Below are 15726 nucleotides of genomic sequence, written 5' to 3' on the forward strand. Positions count from 1 at the left end.
AGAGAGAAAGAAGGAGCTACTACCTTTTGCAACAACATGGATGGAACTGGAAAGTATTATGCTGAGTGAAATAGGCCAGGTGCTGAAAGACAAATACCATATGATCTCACCTTTAACAGGAAGCTAAACAACAAAACAAACAAACAAGCAGGAAAAAAAAAAAAACAAAGACACTGAAATAGAGAACAAGGGGATAGTGACCAGAGGGGAGAAGGAAGGAAGTTAAGGGGAAAAAGGGGGAGGGATTTAGAGGAACAAATAGGAAGGTCACAGAGACGAGAACTAAGGGGGGTGGAAATGGGAGGGAGGTGGGGAGCAAGGGGTGGGGGAGGCTGGGATGGGAAAAATAGACAAAAAACTGTACTTGAAAAATAACTAAATAAAATTAATTTAAAAAAAGAACTTATTATTGTATGTATAACTTTGATATCCCAACTCAGTTGAATAGTTTGATTTCAAGTCAGTCCTTACGTCTAGAAGAAACTTAGTAGTGAAGCAAAATATTTTTAAAGTTTCCAGTTACAACATTTAAAGTAGTCATAAGCCAATGCTGCCAACTAAACAATTGGCAAGTAATGTTTATTCAAAGTAAATAACCTCTATAGCTTGTATTCATCATATTCTCATAACTCTGCAAATATTTCTTAGGCAGATAGGAAACTGCAATGAATATAGAATACAGATCAATTCTAGAAACTTAGAGCTATGTTTATAAAGTAATTTTCTCAAACAATTTAACAATACAATGTTAAACCAGAAATCTATTTCCTGCTTTTAAAAAATCATACCTAAAGGACCATCAAAAATTGATTGTGACTATTTCATTTTGGGTCACATACTCTTTATTGCATACGTAAGGGTGTATGAAACTTAAAAACAAAAGTCAGTCTTACTGATTTTCCAGCTAATTTTGAGAACCATGTCAAGAATACTACACAGAGAAGCCACAACTTCTTACTTTTCTCTAACCTTTTAGGGGTAGGATGATGTGGACAATGGCAAGCTCTTCTATCCCTTCATCTTTTAAACTGCATTGAGTTGTCTCTAAACTGTTTCCTTGTTTCATCAACCACCCTATTCCCCAACTTGGGTTTCCTGGAATCTCAGTTCCCTATGGGGGTTCCAACCTTACAAAGTAAGGCTAACAACAAGACAGTCTTCAGCCAGTTGCCTGGTCCTTCCTAAGAATCAACTTAAAGGAAGGTGGATGGTTAATGTAAACAAATCACAAATACTCAAAACACTTGCAAGGGGGCTTTCTCCTCCTTGCTTTTTCTCTCTGCACTCGTGCAACCACACACGCACATACACACAGACATGCAAAGCACACAGCAGCACTTTTCCGCCTCTTCAGCTTAGGATGAACATAAGAAATTGTTGCAGGAAGGAAAATGTTTAGTGAACTATACTATAAATAACTTTGATTTGGGTTAATTGTGCCTTTGTTGAAGGACTCTGACAAGAGCATCTCTTAAGATGAGTTAACAGTTGCTGAGGTTGGCAGAAGTTCAGGAACCAGATTATTCCTTCAATTACAACCATCATCTCCCCACTTGCTCCCACCCAACCTTATATGCCCAACAACGTTTTGCAATTCACAATGAAAATATCATGAAGAAAAAAGTAAACAAAAACATGCTGGAGGGAATTCTTTCCTGAAAGTTACTGACCCAGAGATGAGAGAAGAGTAAAACTGTAATAATGAGTGTAACCAATTAACAAATCCTTATTATCACCCAATTCTAATATAAAATGTCCTATGGGCACTTATTTTTTAATAACACACAATTCTTTAGAATCTCTATCTTCATTTTGGTGAATGTTAGGTTCCTCTCTAACTAGAGTAACCATGCATCCTGGTCTGTCCAAGACAGTCTTGATTTCTTATTAAAAATTAGCAGCACATGTTTTCTGGGTATGATAATCAATAAGCACCTCCTGATCGAAATAAGTGTTCACTTTGGTCAATAAATTGTATCATCACCTTAACTCTAAATGAATTCTCTGATAGGCAATCAGGTTGTTAATTTAGTGTTTGCATTGCTGTCCAGTTTTTATTGACCATTCCTCTAGTCCTCAAAGCAAGTATTGAGTTGGCCAAAATGTTCAATATGTTTTTTTCCCCACGACAGCTCTAGTAGTGCTTAATTGTCTTTAACTTCATTCAGAACAATTTTGTTAAGACTATATTGTGACAGCTGTCATACCAGCATGCATTAAAAAAAATTCATTAAAAGCCCTGGCTGGTGTGGCTCAGTGGATTGAGCTCCAGCCTGTGACCCAAAGAGTCACTGGTTCGATTCCCAGTCAGAGCATATGTCTAGATTGTGGGCCAGGTCCCTGCTAGGGGGTACGTAAGAGGCAACCACACATAGATGTTTCTCTCCCTCTCTTTCTCTCTCCCTCCCCCTCTCTCTAAAAATGAATAAAATAAAATTAAAAACCTTATTAAAATTGGTGAATTTTTCTACAGCTATCTTAATATTGAAGATGGAAGTGGATACACAACATTTTGGGCTTATTATGCTTTATTATTTCAAGAAAGGTAAAAACACAATAAAATGTAAAAGAAGATTTGTGTGGTGTATGAAGAAGGTGCTGTGACTGATTGAACATGTCAAAAGTGGTTTGTGAAGTTTCTTGGTAGTATTGACATTTTGGCCGAACAATTTTATGCTGTGGGGTTGTCTTATGGATTGGAAGATTTTTAGCAGCTCCCCTGGAATGTACCCACTGGAAGACAATAGTGGGAGATAGTGGACACACTCAAAATATCCAAATCGATAATTTTCGGTGAAAATAAAAATGTATCTTTTATTTTATGGGGAAAAATGTAATGGACTTTTTGGCCAACCCAATATAAATTATTATCCTTTTGTCTCCACCTGTTTTAGAAATGGAATAAAATTTGGCTTTTACTTTGAGGGCCTAAAGGATAGCACCAAGATAAATCTTGCAAAGATAACTTCAGCCCAGTATATTCTATTTGTTTACTTGTATTGAATGATGGAAAAGTAGAAGTGGAAAGGCCTTCAAGTTTTAAATTTTCATCTTGGGGAGTTAGGGGAGTAAAGGAACCACAGTCTTACTCAAAAGTAGGACTACTCAAAACCCTACAAGCATAAAACTGAGGCAAGCAAAGCCTCTCTGGTGGAGCCAGGAGGTTAGGTCACAGATGCAGATTCTCACCCACTAAAAGACACTCATCTCCCTTGCTTCTCTCCTCAAGGAGGCACCTGAATTACCTCCTTAGTTGGCTCTAAAGAACAGAGTCTGAAAAATACGAGTCTAGTCCAATTCCTTTAATTTATGAATGAGGAAAATGTAGCTTATGTCATCTGCATTAGCCCACATATTGCAATTTCATGTTCCCTACTGGTAATTCTATAAACAAAGTCATCATGAGTCAAGAGTTGGTAGTCTACATTAATTGTCATAGAAAGCTGTGTTGTTAAGGACTCTGGATACACCTCATAGCAAGAAAACATGTAGTAATGGATGTTCAATGCTTTTCTGGACTGTAACTAGTAGACTTAAATGTAGTCACTCAAAACAACATAATAGGGAGCCTGCCTGTGTATGTTACTTCCTCTGGAAAAGAAGTGGAATACGAGCTCTAAGTTAAACAAAGAGTACAGAGGTATTAAACACATTTTAAATTAAGGTTCCAAACTGAACATATACCCTACATCTAAAAATAGCTATCAAAAATCCACTGAAAAAATGACAATGATATATAAAGATGTTCATCACAGTATTGTTTATAACTATATAAGGTACAAGTATAAACACAAAGTATAGGAGAAAAGAGGCAAGAGAATTGAAGAGAAAAGAAAAGAAGAGTGTTACTGAGCCAACAGAATTCTACTGATTTATTTTTCTACCTCCCACAAACTATCTTAAAAAAATAAAACAAAAACACAGAATGCAAACAGCACTTACCACAGATACTTTGCTTACTACATCTCTTGCAACTGCTAAGCCTTGAGCAAAAGTACGAGCTGCTACAAATGCACGAGTAATCTGTAGCTTCAATTTCCGAGGGACATCTCCAAAGGGCTTCAGCTGCTCAGTATACTTGCTCACACATTCCAGATACTCATCTGTGAAGTGGTACTGGGAGTTCACCAGGCGGAACATCCGCTCCAGAAGGCGAGCCCAGAAATCATTTAGCATTTCTTCCAGGTTCACATTTCCCACCACATAGTAGCGTTTCAAGTCTGTGAAGAGATCTTTAAAAAGCTCCGAGTTTTGCATGTATAAGTGGCCATATGTCTTCACAAACATGTCATTCAGGGATTTCTCTGCATTTTCAAGTAGTTCTTTGAAGAATTCTAAAACAAAAAAGAGAGAGATAGAAGAAAGGGAGGGAGGGAGGGTGGGAGGAAGGAAAAGAAAGAGGGTTTTCAATAATTAAATAATCAGGTGCTTTTCAGGCAAATTTGAAAACAAAAATCATGAAATTAAATAAAAAAACAGGCTTGGAAATAGGGTGGATTTCTTTTAGTGAATTTGGCATCTGTGATCATCTCTCAATTAAAAGAAATCTACAGCCCTGGCTGGTGTGGCTCAGTGGATTGAGCACTGGCCTGCAAATCAAAGGGTTGCTGGTTCGATTCCCAGTCAGGGCACATGCCTAGATTGCAGGCCAGGTCCCCATCAGGGAGCATGTGAGGGGCAACTTACACTTTTATGTTTCTTTCCCTCTCTTTCTCACTCCTTTCCCCTCTCTCTAAAAATAAATAAAATCTTTAAAAAAGCACTTTGTTTTAAAAAATCTATATCACAAAGTCACTTACATATATGTATATGTCAGAGAGATGGAAAAATGAAATTTTAAACAAACAACTTACCAGGAGTCAGTACAAAATAAACATATACACATGCATACACTCACTTTTGTCTCTCCTGCAGTCAAGGTAAACACAGAACTGGAAAAAAATGGGTCTATGAAGTCTATATTATGAAGTTTCCCAGAACTTTTTGTTGCAAGAATCTAAACCATTGTTAATAATGCCTCCTAACTGTAAGCTGACACCAGGACAGGTGTATTTCAAAAGGTGTTGTTTTTACTTGGAAACACTTTTTTTCTTTTCTCTTCCTTATATCTACATGACAAGTAAAAAAACTGCCTAGGAAATGCTTGAGGCCAAGAAAAATAATGAAACACCCAAGAGGTAAACACACAAGTTCTCTGAAAACCAGTTCTTAGGTGTTTCTCGTGCCATTGGTACAAACTGGGATATACAAGTTGACCTGGAGTTCCTAAGGAACTTACACAGTAATATTGTGAGTTTTTTCTTCCAGTAGGGGGTGGGGGGAGACAGAGACAGATATGAAATGTATAATAGACTCAACCAAATAATTAGTATATTTACAAGACAACACAGAAAAATAACTGGAAAAATATGTAAGAATACCAGGTTATTTCAGATTCACTTTTTGTCCATCACACACCCACAACATAAGTGTTAAAGATTTTAATCTCTTAAGTACATTTCTCCTTAGAGTTATTCTCACTAGCCCTGTTAAATGGCACTATTTTACCTGTGCTTTTTGCCTCAGAGACATTTTAAGGATGGTCTACATAATTTAAATTCTAAAATCCAAGCCAATTAGGAACAATATCAACAGAAACATAATTTGCTGTAAGGAAAAAGGGAAAATAACTTTTGCATCTGTTCCTTCTAACAAACAGGCAGCTCTCTGATGTTGCTGTGTGATTCTTTCACATCCTGCTCCCCCATTTCTTCCTATGACATTTCCTTCTACAATGAGGCATGGAACACAAATTAAGACATTCAGGTCATGGTCCATAGCCATCAACAGCAACTTCATTAATCTCTGCAATGCCCATTTCCACTTTTTTCCCATTATTCGGAATTCAGGATTAGAGTCAGGTCTTCACTGCTGAAGAAACACTGTGTAGTCCTTAGACACCCAGCAATCATCCCTTCAGAATCATTATGCCTAAAGCCAATTATAAGACACATGGTGACTAAGAGAGAACTCAGCCAGGAGCACTATAAACCAGAGTTCCACAACGATCAGAAGCTGAGTGAATTGGAAATTAGCTCTCCCTTGCAGCAACTGCTTGTATTCATGAAAAATGCTGCTCAGGGAGTCTGTTTTAAGTGACGCTATTGGTGTCTAAAAAGAGAGTCAGAAAGAAAATAGTTTACAAGCATTTGAAATATGGTGTCTATGATGAGGGTTTTTTTCCCTTTCAATTTTCAGTTTGGAGGCTTAAGAATTTATGCTCTAAGTATCAAGCAACCACTACTCCTAGTGCTCATGAATGAGCACTTAATGTAGGGATGGAAATAAACATTGTAGCATGCTACATATCTAAGGCAGAATGAATGACATAGTGGGAACGGATGGGATCTCTCATTTATGAGCTCTGTGATCTGATTGGACAAAATATTTAATTTCTCTGACTCTCTGATGCCTCATCCATAAAATGGAGCTTTACCTACTTACATCATATGGATAAGGTCTGGCACACAATAGATGCTCAATAAATGGACACTATTTATAATACATGAGGTGATATTATTGTTACCTTTAGAGTTCCTTTATATCTACAGTCATTTAAAAAATCTTTTAAGGATGGTTTTTAATCCTTCCTGGCAGAGTCAAATATTATCCATTGGAGGGGAACATAAATTAACTCAAACTTGCTGGCAATCAGTTAAGAAGACCCAAGGCCTTACAAAACGGGAGCAATTTAGCTAAAAGAAATGCTTAATGGCTCTTGCTTTCCAACGCTGTGAAATGCCGTAGACATCTATGATGGTGGAAGTTACAATTGAGTGAAAAACATCAACCCAGGCTAGAGATTTTATGTTACTGTATATTAAAGAGAGACAATATCATATACATTACATATACATATACAAAAGACCAAGGCAAAGGATTAAGCAAAAGAATTAGGGACAGGAGAATTTAGAATTATACAGCAGGTCAATCCCCAATCCTCACCACACATTTCATTTGCATACTACCTTCTTTGCCATAGTCAGCTCAGTACAAGGGTTGAACTAGAGGATTGGAAGTATTTTCCAGCTCTAAAAGGTGATTATTCTTAATGTCAATAGTACTAATTTAACATGAAAAAAAACTAGATTGAAAAGGCAAAACTTTCCATATAAAAGTTGTTTATTTAAATATCCTGTCTTTAAAAAAAATCACGTACTCCTGGAACTTCTTACCCACAGCTACTTGTCTTGCATCAAATAAACACTAAAAATTCTTGAAACAAGTCAAAAGCCCCCCAGTTCTGCTGTTAAATGCCATTAGTTACTCCTTTATAAGCAATCAACTGGCTATTGATTAATGAGCTACAATGCATTCTAGAATTAACCCATGACCTTAAGAGATTGGGAGCTCTTTCTAATCAATCCATCTGTTTGGAGCTATAAATTACCACCTTGTATTTACATTAGGAAGCTGCCTTTTACATATAAAGATTAATTTCCTCTTTACTTACTGTAAAAGCTGTAATTCGCAGTCCTAGTGGTATACAAATATTAAGTAACCACAGCAACAAATTCCTGAGAAAAGCAGCCTCCTTATAAAGGATACAAATCATACTTCTTGCACTGTTAAGGAAACTCAAAAGAGTTATACCCACCCATCCTTCCACCCAATATCAAGTACTTAATGAAGAATGGCTAACACAAGTATCTACAAATGTCTTGCTTTTTTGGTAAAGTCTGTATAAAGTTGTAACACACACTTTCCTTCATTTGGGCATAATCTCAATCCTCAAAAGTGCCTGCTAGGGCATGGTGTACTACTAGAAGAACATGTAGATGACTAGCCTTCATCAACTGATAGCACATCAATAGAACTTTCCTAGGATGACAAGACAATTACCAACTACAGCCCTTATTTGGAGCTCTTAACATATCAAAGGGCTCCCCTTTACTTCCCAAGATTAATTTTGTTAGCTAATATACTTTGCATGTTGAAGCTCCTCATGAGTATATACAATGTCGGTATCTCATGGCTCCTGTGTCTTGATAACATTGCCAGAGACACAGGCTCGGTACTGTAAGACTCCCTTCCACTGGACCCCATTCCATTCCTACTAGGGATACTTCCAGCACCAGCTAGCTAATTCACTTTAGCACACTCAGATTCCCTGTCATTCAGAAATTCCCAGAGAAGGCTGAGGACATGTTTAACCTAGAAGGTTGAAGCAGATATTGCAAATGTTCTGTACACAAAACTGTATGTGGATGTGCTATATGGCCTCATATGTAAACCTCATAATACAGTCTATCTGCTTATGCTCTAATATTAAGAGAAAAATCAGGACAGAAGATAGAATAATAAGTTACAATTCCAATTTGTATGCATGTATATGTATTATCTTCATGCACACACACAAAAAAGAATTTGTAAATGCTGAGACGGTGGTGATGGGTTGAGTGCTGGGGACCAGGGATAACTGTTTTCAATTTTGTTTACTTGATTTTTTCAGTAATATTGTATAGTCAAAAATATATACCTTTATGTTTTTAAAAAGTATTTCTCTTTATTCTTTCTACTCATTCAAATTTCTATAGGCTTCAGTGCATTTTTCCCCATTTATCCTCACGGCATTGATTTTAGAGAGAAGGAAAGGGAGAGAGAGAGAGGAAGAGAAACATCGATCGCCTGCCTCTCGCAGCACCCTGACCAAACCTGCAACTGAGGCAAGCACCCTGACAGGGAGGGAATCAAACCCACAACCTTTCAATTTGTGGGAGGACACTCCAACCAACTGAGACACACTGGCCAGCACTTCAGTGTATTTAATACTTTTAAAAAATTGTCTACAATAAGCATTGTGCTACTTAAGAAAAAATATAGAGATTTTGTTAAAACTAAAGCAGGTTTTACATTTTATTAAAATTATTTAATTTTCATATAAGGGATACAAATTGTAATGATTTGAAAAATATTAAAATGGAGGACTTCCGCCAAGATGGAGAAGTAGGTGGAGGGTCCACCTCGCCTCTGTGCACAACCAAATCTAAGAACAACTATTTTTAACAGCAGTCACAACCAAGCCACACGGAAAATCGACAATACGGAGTCCAAAGGACAACTAGATACTCGGCTGGACCGGTACGAGGAGCGAGGCCAGAAGCAGAGCAGGTTAGCAAGAAAAAATTCCCGGGGCGGTGCGCGGGGCGCGCAGGCAACCGAGGGCTGATTGCCGGCAGCCAGCTCGCCGGAGCGCACAGGGAAGAGGCGCATTTACGTGCGGAGAAACCAGTGAGAAGGGAAACCCGCGCGGTGCAGCAGGCTCGCACAATTAGGATCGGATAAGCAAGCCCGAGGCGTTTGAGTGACTGGATGCGCTGGGCTAGCGGAGAGGAACTCCATTGCTCCCTCTCTGACCCCGCCCCCACACACAGCGTCACAAACCAGCGACCTGGGTCGCCCCGTCCTGGTAAACAACTAAGGCTTCGCTCCACTCACTAAACAGCACAAATAAACCAAAAATGGCTCTAGAACAACTCAGAGCCCCAGAACCGATAGACCTAAGTGATGAAGAAATAGCCAGTCTTTCAGATGCACAGTTCAAAACACTGGTTATAAAGATCCTTACAGAACTGATGGATTTTAGTCACAAATTAGAGAAACATATGGAAGCTAAATTAATTGAAATGAATGCTGATACAAAAGATACCAATAGTGATGGAAAGAAAATTGGGACTCAAATCAAGGGAGAGGACCAGACAGAAGAAAAAGATGATAAAGCAGAAAGGAATGAAGAAATAAGAATTCAGAAAAATGAGGAGAGGCTTGGGAACCTCCAGGACATCTTTAAACGTTCCAACATCCGAATTATAGGGGTACCAGAAGGGGGAAAGGCACAACCACCAGTTGAAAAATTATTTGAACAAATAATAAAGGAGAATTTCCCCAATCTGGCAAAGGAAATAGACTTCCGAGAGATCCAGGAAGCTCAGAGAGTCCCGAGGAAGTTGGACCCGGGAAGGAACACACCAAGGCACATCATAATTACATTAGCCAAGATTAAAATGAAGGAGAGAATCCTAGAAGCAGCAAGAGCTAAGGGGACAGTTACCTACAAAGGAGTTCCCATCAGACTGTCAGCTGATTTCTCAAAAGAGACATTACAGGCAAGAAGGGGCTGGACAGAGGTATTCCAAGTCAGGAAAACCAAAGATCTACAGCCAAGATTGCTCTACCCAGCAAAACTTTCATTTAGAATGGAAGGACAGATAAAGTGCTTCTCAGATAAGGTCAAATTCAAGGAGTTCATCATCACCAAGCCCTTACTATATGAAATGTTAAAGGGACTTATCTAAGAAAAAAGAAGATAAAAAAGATGAACAGTGAAAGGACAGCAAACTCACAGTTATTAAGAACCACACCTAAAACAAAAGCAAACTAAGAGGATAGCTAGATCAGGAGCAGAACCATAGAAATGAAGATCACATGGAGGGTTAGCAACAGGGGAGTGGGAGGAGGGGAAGGGGGGGAGAAGGTACAGAAAATAAGTAGTATAGACAGTAGATAGAAAATAGATAGGGGGGAGGGTAAGAATAGTAGGGGGAAATACAGAATCTAAAGAATTTGAGACACATGTTCATGAACTAAAGGGGGAAATGGTGGGGGAGGGGTATGCAGGGTGGAGGGGAAGGGAGGGAGGAATAGAGCAAATGTAATGGCATAATCAATAAAAAAAATGTTTAGTTAAAAAAAAAAGAAAAATATTAAAATGGATGCAAAAATATAAATGACCCCAAATCCCATCATTAAAAGAGAGCAACAATGGTTCATTGAATTTTCTTCCTGGCTTTTTCCTATGAAGATATGTAGTGTCACATTGTTGAGATCATAATGTATTTATAACTTTTTCTCATTTAACACTGTATGGTTAGCATTTCCTGTGTGATTAAGTTTATCAGAAACATAATTTTTAACTGCATACTATGACACCATAGGGACACAGATCAGAATGTAATCATCATAAGACATACAGGCTAATTTTCCTTATTATAAACACTGCTGTGATAAATATCCTTGTACATAAAGTTGTATGTAGATCTTTCTTTTCATGAGATAAATACCTAGAAGTAGAATGACTAAAGCAAAGGGCATGAACATATTCAAGATTTCTGGCACATTGCCAAACTGACTTCCAGAAAAGATGGGCTCATGTATCACCCTTCCTTTTTAAGTCATATTTATTACAAGAGTTTCAATTGTTCTGCTAATTCTTTCAAGAGAGAAGTGATGGAGATGGCAGGGACAATGAAAAAGAAAGAACTGACTGCTTGGGAATTCTATCAATCAGTTGGAGCCAGTGCTAGATCAAATAAGCTCTTTTCTTTGCCTACACAGACAGACACATGGAAAGAGGGTGGGCAGAGATGAACAACAACGTTCTCAACTCTCAGGCTCAAAGAGCAATGAACCAACAAAGTAGATAAAAGCAGTTCAGCCAAAGCTCTTCCATTTATTTACTTGCGTCCAAATAGATCAGCTGCTTCTTGCTGATGCTATGTCTTCTTAAGAAGTCAAAGCTAATAGCAGTGGCCCAAAGTGAAAGTGCTCAGGGCTCCCTGGAAGCTGCAGAAGCATTTTCAATCCAATGAAATAGCCAATGTTAGAGCCACAATTGGTCACACTTCAGATAACAACTCAAAAGGCAGAAAACCTTTGTCAATACAGAAATCTGTGTTTTGTCTGAGCTCTTGATTTGATTACAGTAAGCTGGCATTGACTCATTCTCATCAAGTTTCACAGATTATAAAAGAATTAGCAAAAATACCCATCATTTTATTCTTCACATGGAAGGAAAAGAAGAGAATTGTAAAGGAAAGGGTAGCAGTGCTTTCCAACTAAATCAAAAAAAAACATTAGCATGGTCTGGAAAGAACACTACATTTGCTGCAAGTCCAAAAGGCCTCATGTCTTTTTCTACGCTTTGTCCTAGCTACTCGTCCTGTGAAATGCTGCCTGCTGCACTATAGCAGAGGTTTTTAAAAAAGCAACACATTTTAAAGGGATGTCTTAATGAGTGAAATCTGAAGTGAGGATTGAAAACCAATCCTATGTTGTATGTATGCTATACATTTCTATGACATTTATTTTAAGACTTAAAATAAAAAAAATCCTCACCCCAGAATATGATTTTATTGATTTCACAGAGAGGAAGGGGAGGAGGGAGGGAAGGAGGGAGAAAGACAGGAAAGGAGGGAGAGAGGGACAGAGGGAGGCAGAGAGAGACACACAGACACATCAAGTTGGTTGCCACCAGTACGTGCCCTGACCAAGGATCAAACCCACAACCTTTTTGGTGTATGGGATGATGCTCCAACCAACTGAACCACCCAGCCAGGCCTATTTTAAGGCTTTTTTAATGTGAATATTACCCAGGTGGTCTTAGTAAGTCACTATGGCCTAGCAAAGGACAATGATAAAACTATGTAGTTAAAAGTTAGTTAAGATCAGGGGTCAGAAAAGTTCCACAAATTCCAGTTTATCAAATGGCCATAAAATTAGCTGAATATATTTATCTTTTAAGGTATTTAGGCCAGGTCACCCCCAGTGATGCTACTGCTCTCATGGGCATGTGAAGTCTAATGCCTTCAACTCACTGAGGCTCCACACTGGGTTTCCTAGTGGCCTAATGAAGTAATGGCCAGTATGAACTATAAAAAAAATTTCACTCAGTGATTAAAACACAGATTTAGCTAAATCTGAAGAATGCTTCATGTCCTGCCTTTGTGAAATGACAGAAAACAAGGGGGCTTTAAGGAAAGGGTGGCTACTCTGATTTATACTTGGCCCATGCAGATAGATGGAAGAGACAATTATTTCTTTTGTGTGTGTTATAAGCTAATTCATGAAATTTCTACTATTATGCAAGTTAACAAGCTTTCAGGCTCATGGGAGGGTTTTCAAAGACCTGGTGAAAGTAGCAGAGGGTCCAGAAATGATAGGAGGAAAATAGAGGGTACCATACAGGCAGCTAATTAACATCTTGTAAGACCTTTCACTAAAGCAGCTGGTGTAGTCACATGTTCATAAGAGTCACAGAATTTTTAGAATTACAAGGGCCTTTAGAGAGCATCTAGATCAACCCCCTCATTTTATGGATGGTAAAACTGAGACCAGTTAATTGCCTCAAGTCACTGTGAGTTCACAGCAGAAGCAGGCTGACAATTTAGTGTGCTCTGCTTCCAGACCAAAGTTGCTACATTTGCTTCTAAAATGACAAAGTTTTCCCAGTGGACTAGAATCAGACAACATCTCTATTTTGTTAATATTTTCTTAAGATGCAAAATATATAGCAAACGATTGGGGATTTTTTAACACAGTAATATATCTTTGAAATTATTATACCATTTTTACTATGTACTTCAGAAATATACTTCTGAAATATATTCAGAAATATATGCTCACGTTAATCTATTTGGGCTGTTTGATATAACTATGCTTTTTTAAAAAAAGAAATCTCACAAAATTCAACATTTTGGGGTGGGTCTTTATGTTGTGGTCCCCAAAACACAGATTATGCCCCACTTCTATTATTTCTATTCCCTTTGCCAAGCATTTCTTTCAAAGGCCCCTGAACTGAGTATTTGATTAGCATATTTATGAGACAACTGATTCAGCTATGTTAATTAGCAGTTCCACTTCAAAAAAAAATTTCCTCAAACTGGCCAAGAGGTGGAGTTGCTTGCTAGCTCTGTCACTACCATTTTCAGATTCTATGTCTCCAGCCTAGGGTGGTAGATCTCTGGCATTTAACATGTAAGTAAGTTAAAGTGTGGATGGATAAAGATTGCTCTATAGAAAATAGGTGAGTCCTTAAACTCAGAGGTACAGGTTTAAAATATGGGAAACCTGAGAATCTTGTTGCTGCCTAAAGAAGCGTTCTGTAATTCACCCGGGTCTGAAAATGCATGCACACCTGAGCACACATACATGCAATTTACAACTTAAAAACTACTTTGTAGCCTGTCAGGTATAGCTCTCTGGATTGAGCACCAGCCTATGAACCAAAGGGTCACTGGTTTGGTTCCCAGTCAGGGCACATGCCTGGGTTGCAGACCAGGTTCCCAGAAGGGGGTGCACAAGAGGCAACCACACACTGATGTTTCTCTCTCTCTTTCTCCCTCCCTTCCCTTCTGTCTAAAAATAAATAAATAAAATCTTTTTAAAGACTACTTTATATACCTATAGTCTCTTCAGGTGTGCAAAGAATAGAAAATTAAACATGTAGAACAAAAACATGACCTTAGAGATAAGGAATATAAGGTATCTGGATTCCAAAATGTGAGAGCTGACTGGAGCTCACGGAGGCCAAATGATGAAAAACTGGGAAAATGGGATGATTTCTGGTTAAACAAGGCTAATCCCCTAAAAGCTTCCAAGCCTTACTTTATTGAAGAGTTTATAAAAAAAGTAATTGTTCCTGCCTTAGAAAAAAGTGGTATGTCATAAACATGACTCGAGTTTTAGTGACAGGAGAAGTTGCCTGGGCTCAGAGTCAACATTTTTAATTCATACTGTGATCCTGGAGATGGCAAAAGACACCCCTTTGAAGTCACTTGATCCCACAGGTTTCCATGTGTCCCTTTGATATTGCCTCATTACTTGTCTTGAGCCTTCTTTGTGGTGTCTTACTGCCCTCCATCTTTGTTCTCCAGTTACCATCTTGTTAGTCTGCCCAACTTCCTCTTTTTGTTCACAGCAATAAACCATGATTTGGCTTTTATTATAATGGTTTGGACAATTGTTTTAAAGATTTTTATTTATTTATCTTTAGAGGGGAAGGAAAGGAGAGAGGGAGAGAAACATCAATGTATGGTTGCCTTTCATGTGTCCCCTGCTGGGAACTGGCCTACAACCCAGGCATGTGCTCCGACTGGGAATTGAACCATGATCCTTTGATTCACAGGCCCGTTCTCAATCCATGGAGCTACACCAGCCAGGGCAACAATGGCTTGGACAATTTTTAACCAAAGCACTGCCATTAGATTTCTGAGAGTCAAGACATCCCCTATACAATTTCATTCAACATCTTCCTTAAGCATTGAGGATTAAAAAAATCAATCAACAAATGCAGCACCCACTTGAGGATTACTGGTTTGTTAGATACCAGTCGACTGAGGTTTTACCATAAAAACATTTAATTGTCTTAGAAAACCTAACTTGGAAGAAATATACAACATATCCCAGCTCTGTTCTGATATCCAGAACACATTTCAGCAAGTACTTCAAAAAAATTAATCTGTGCTCACTATCTTTTTCCCCATGCCATGTTTTAAATTAAAATCTGAAGAAACAAACTGGCATTTCACATTCATTTTTGTGACCAGTTTTGAAACTGATAAACAGTGTTAACACATTTATTGAATGTGAAGCCTAAAAGTAAAGGGTAAGAGATACTGTTTTTCTGTCCTTTTTAAAAAAGATATGTTAACACTTACTGTATGGCTTTTTAAAAAGTACACATTGAAATCATCCCATACAAGTAATGCCACAGAACCACCAGGAGCGAGAAGAGGAAAGAACAGCTATACCAGCAGGCTCACAGACAAGAGAAGTCACTGTCTGTGGGATCCGCACTAGGAGCTATGTCTAATAAAACATGAGAACTGCTGAGTGGGGAGTGGCAGACAGCAGTGGACCCTCCGGGCAGTGGGGACCAGAGCACCATGTCCTTCCACAACCTCTACAATT

The 15726-nt window shown here is 38.3% G+C and overlaps 1 protein-coding gene across 1 annotated transcript in view; it reads right to left on the bottom strand.

Moving 5' to 3' along the window:
- Window positions 1-15726, bottom strand: part of GPC4 (glypican 4) — a 120059-nt gene that overhangs the window by 19436 nt on the left and 84897 nt on the right. The window contains exon 3 of the mRNA XM_037146360.2: window positions 3943-4334. Coding sequence (XP_037002255.2) covers window positions 3943-4334 — 392 coding nt within the window. The remainder of the gene's footprint in view (window positions 1-3942; window positions 4335-15726) is intronic.

Source organism: Artibeus jamaicensis, unplaced genomic scaffold (genome assembly GCF_021234435.1).
Source record: "Artibeus jamaicensis isolate MK-2021 breed Jamaican fruit bat unplaced genomic scaffold, CSHL_Jam_final contig_240, whole genome shotgun sequence".
NCBI classification, from domain to species: Eukaryota; Metazoa; Chordata; class Mammalia; order Chiroptera; family Phyllostomidae; genus Artibeus; species Artibeus jamaicensis.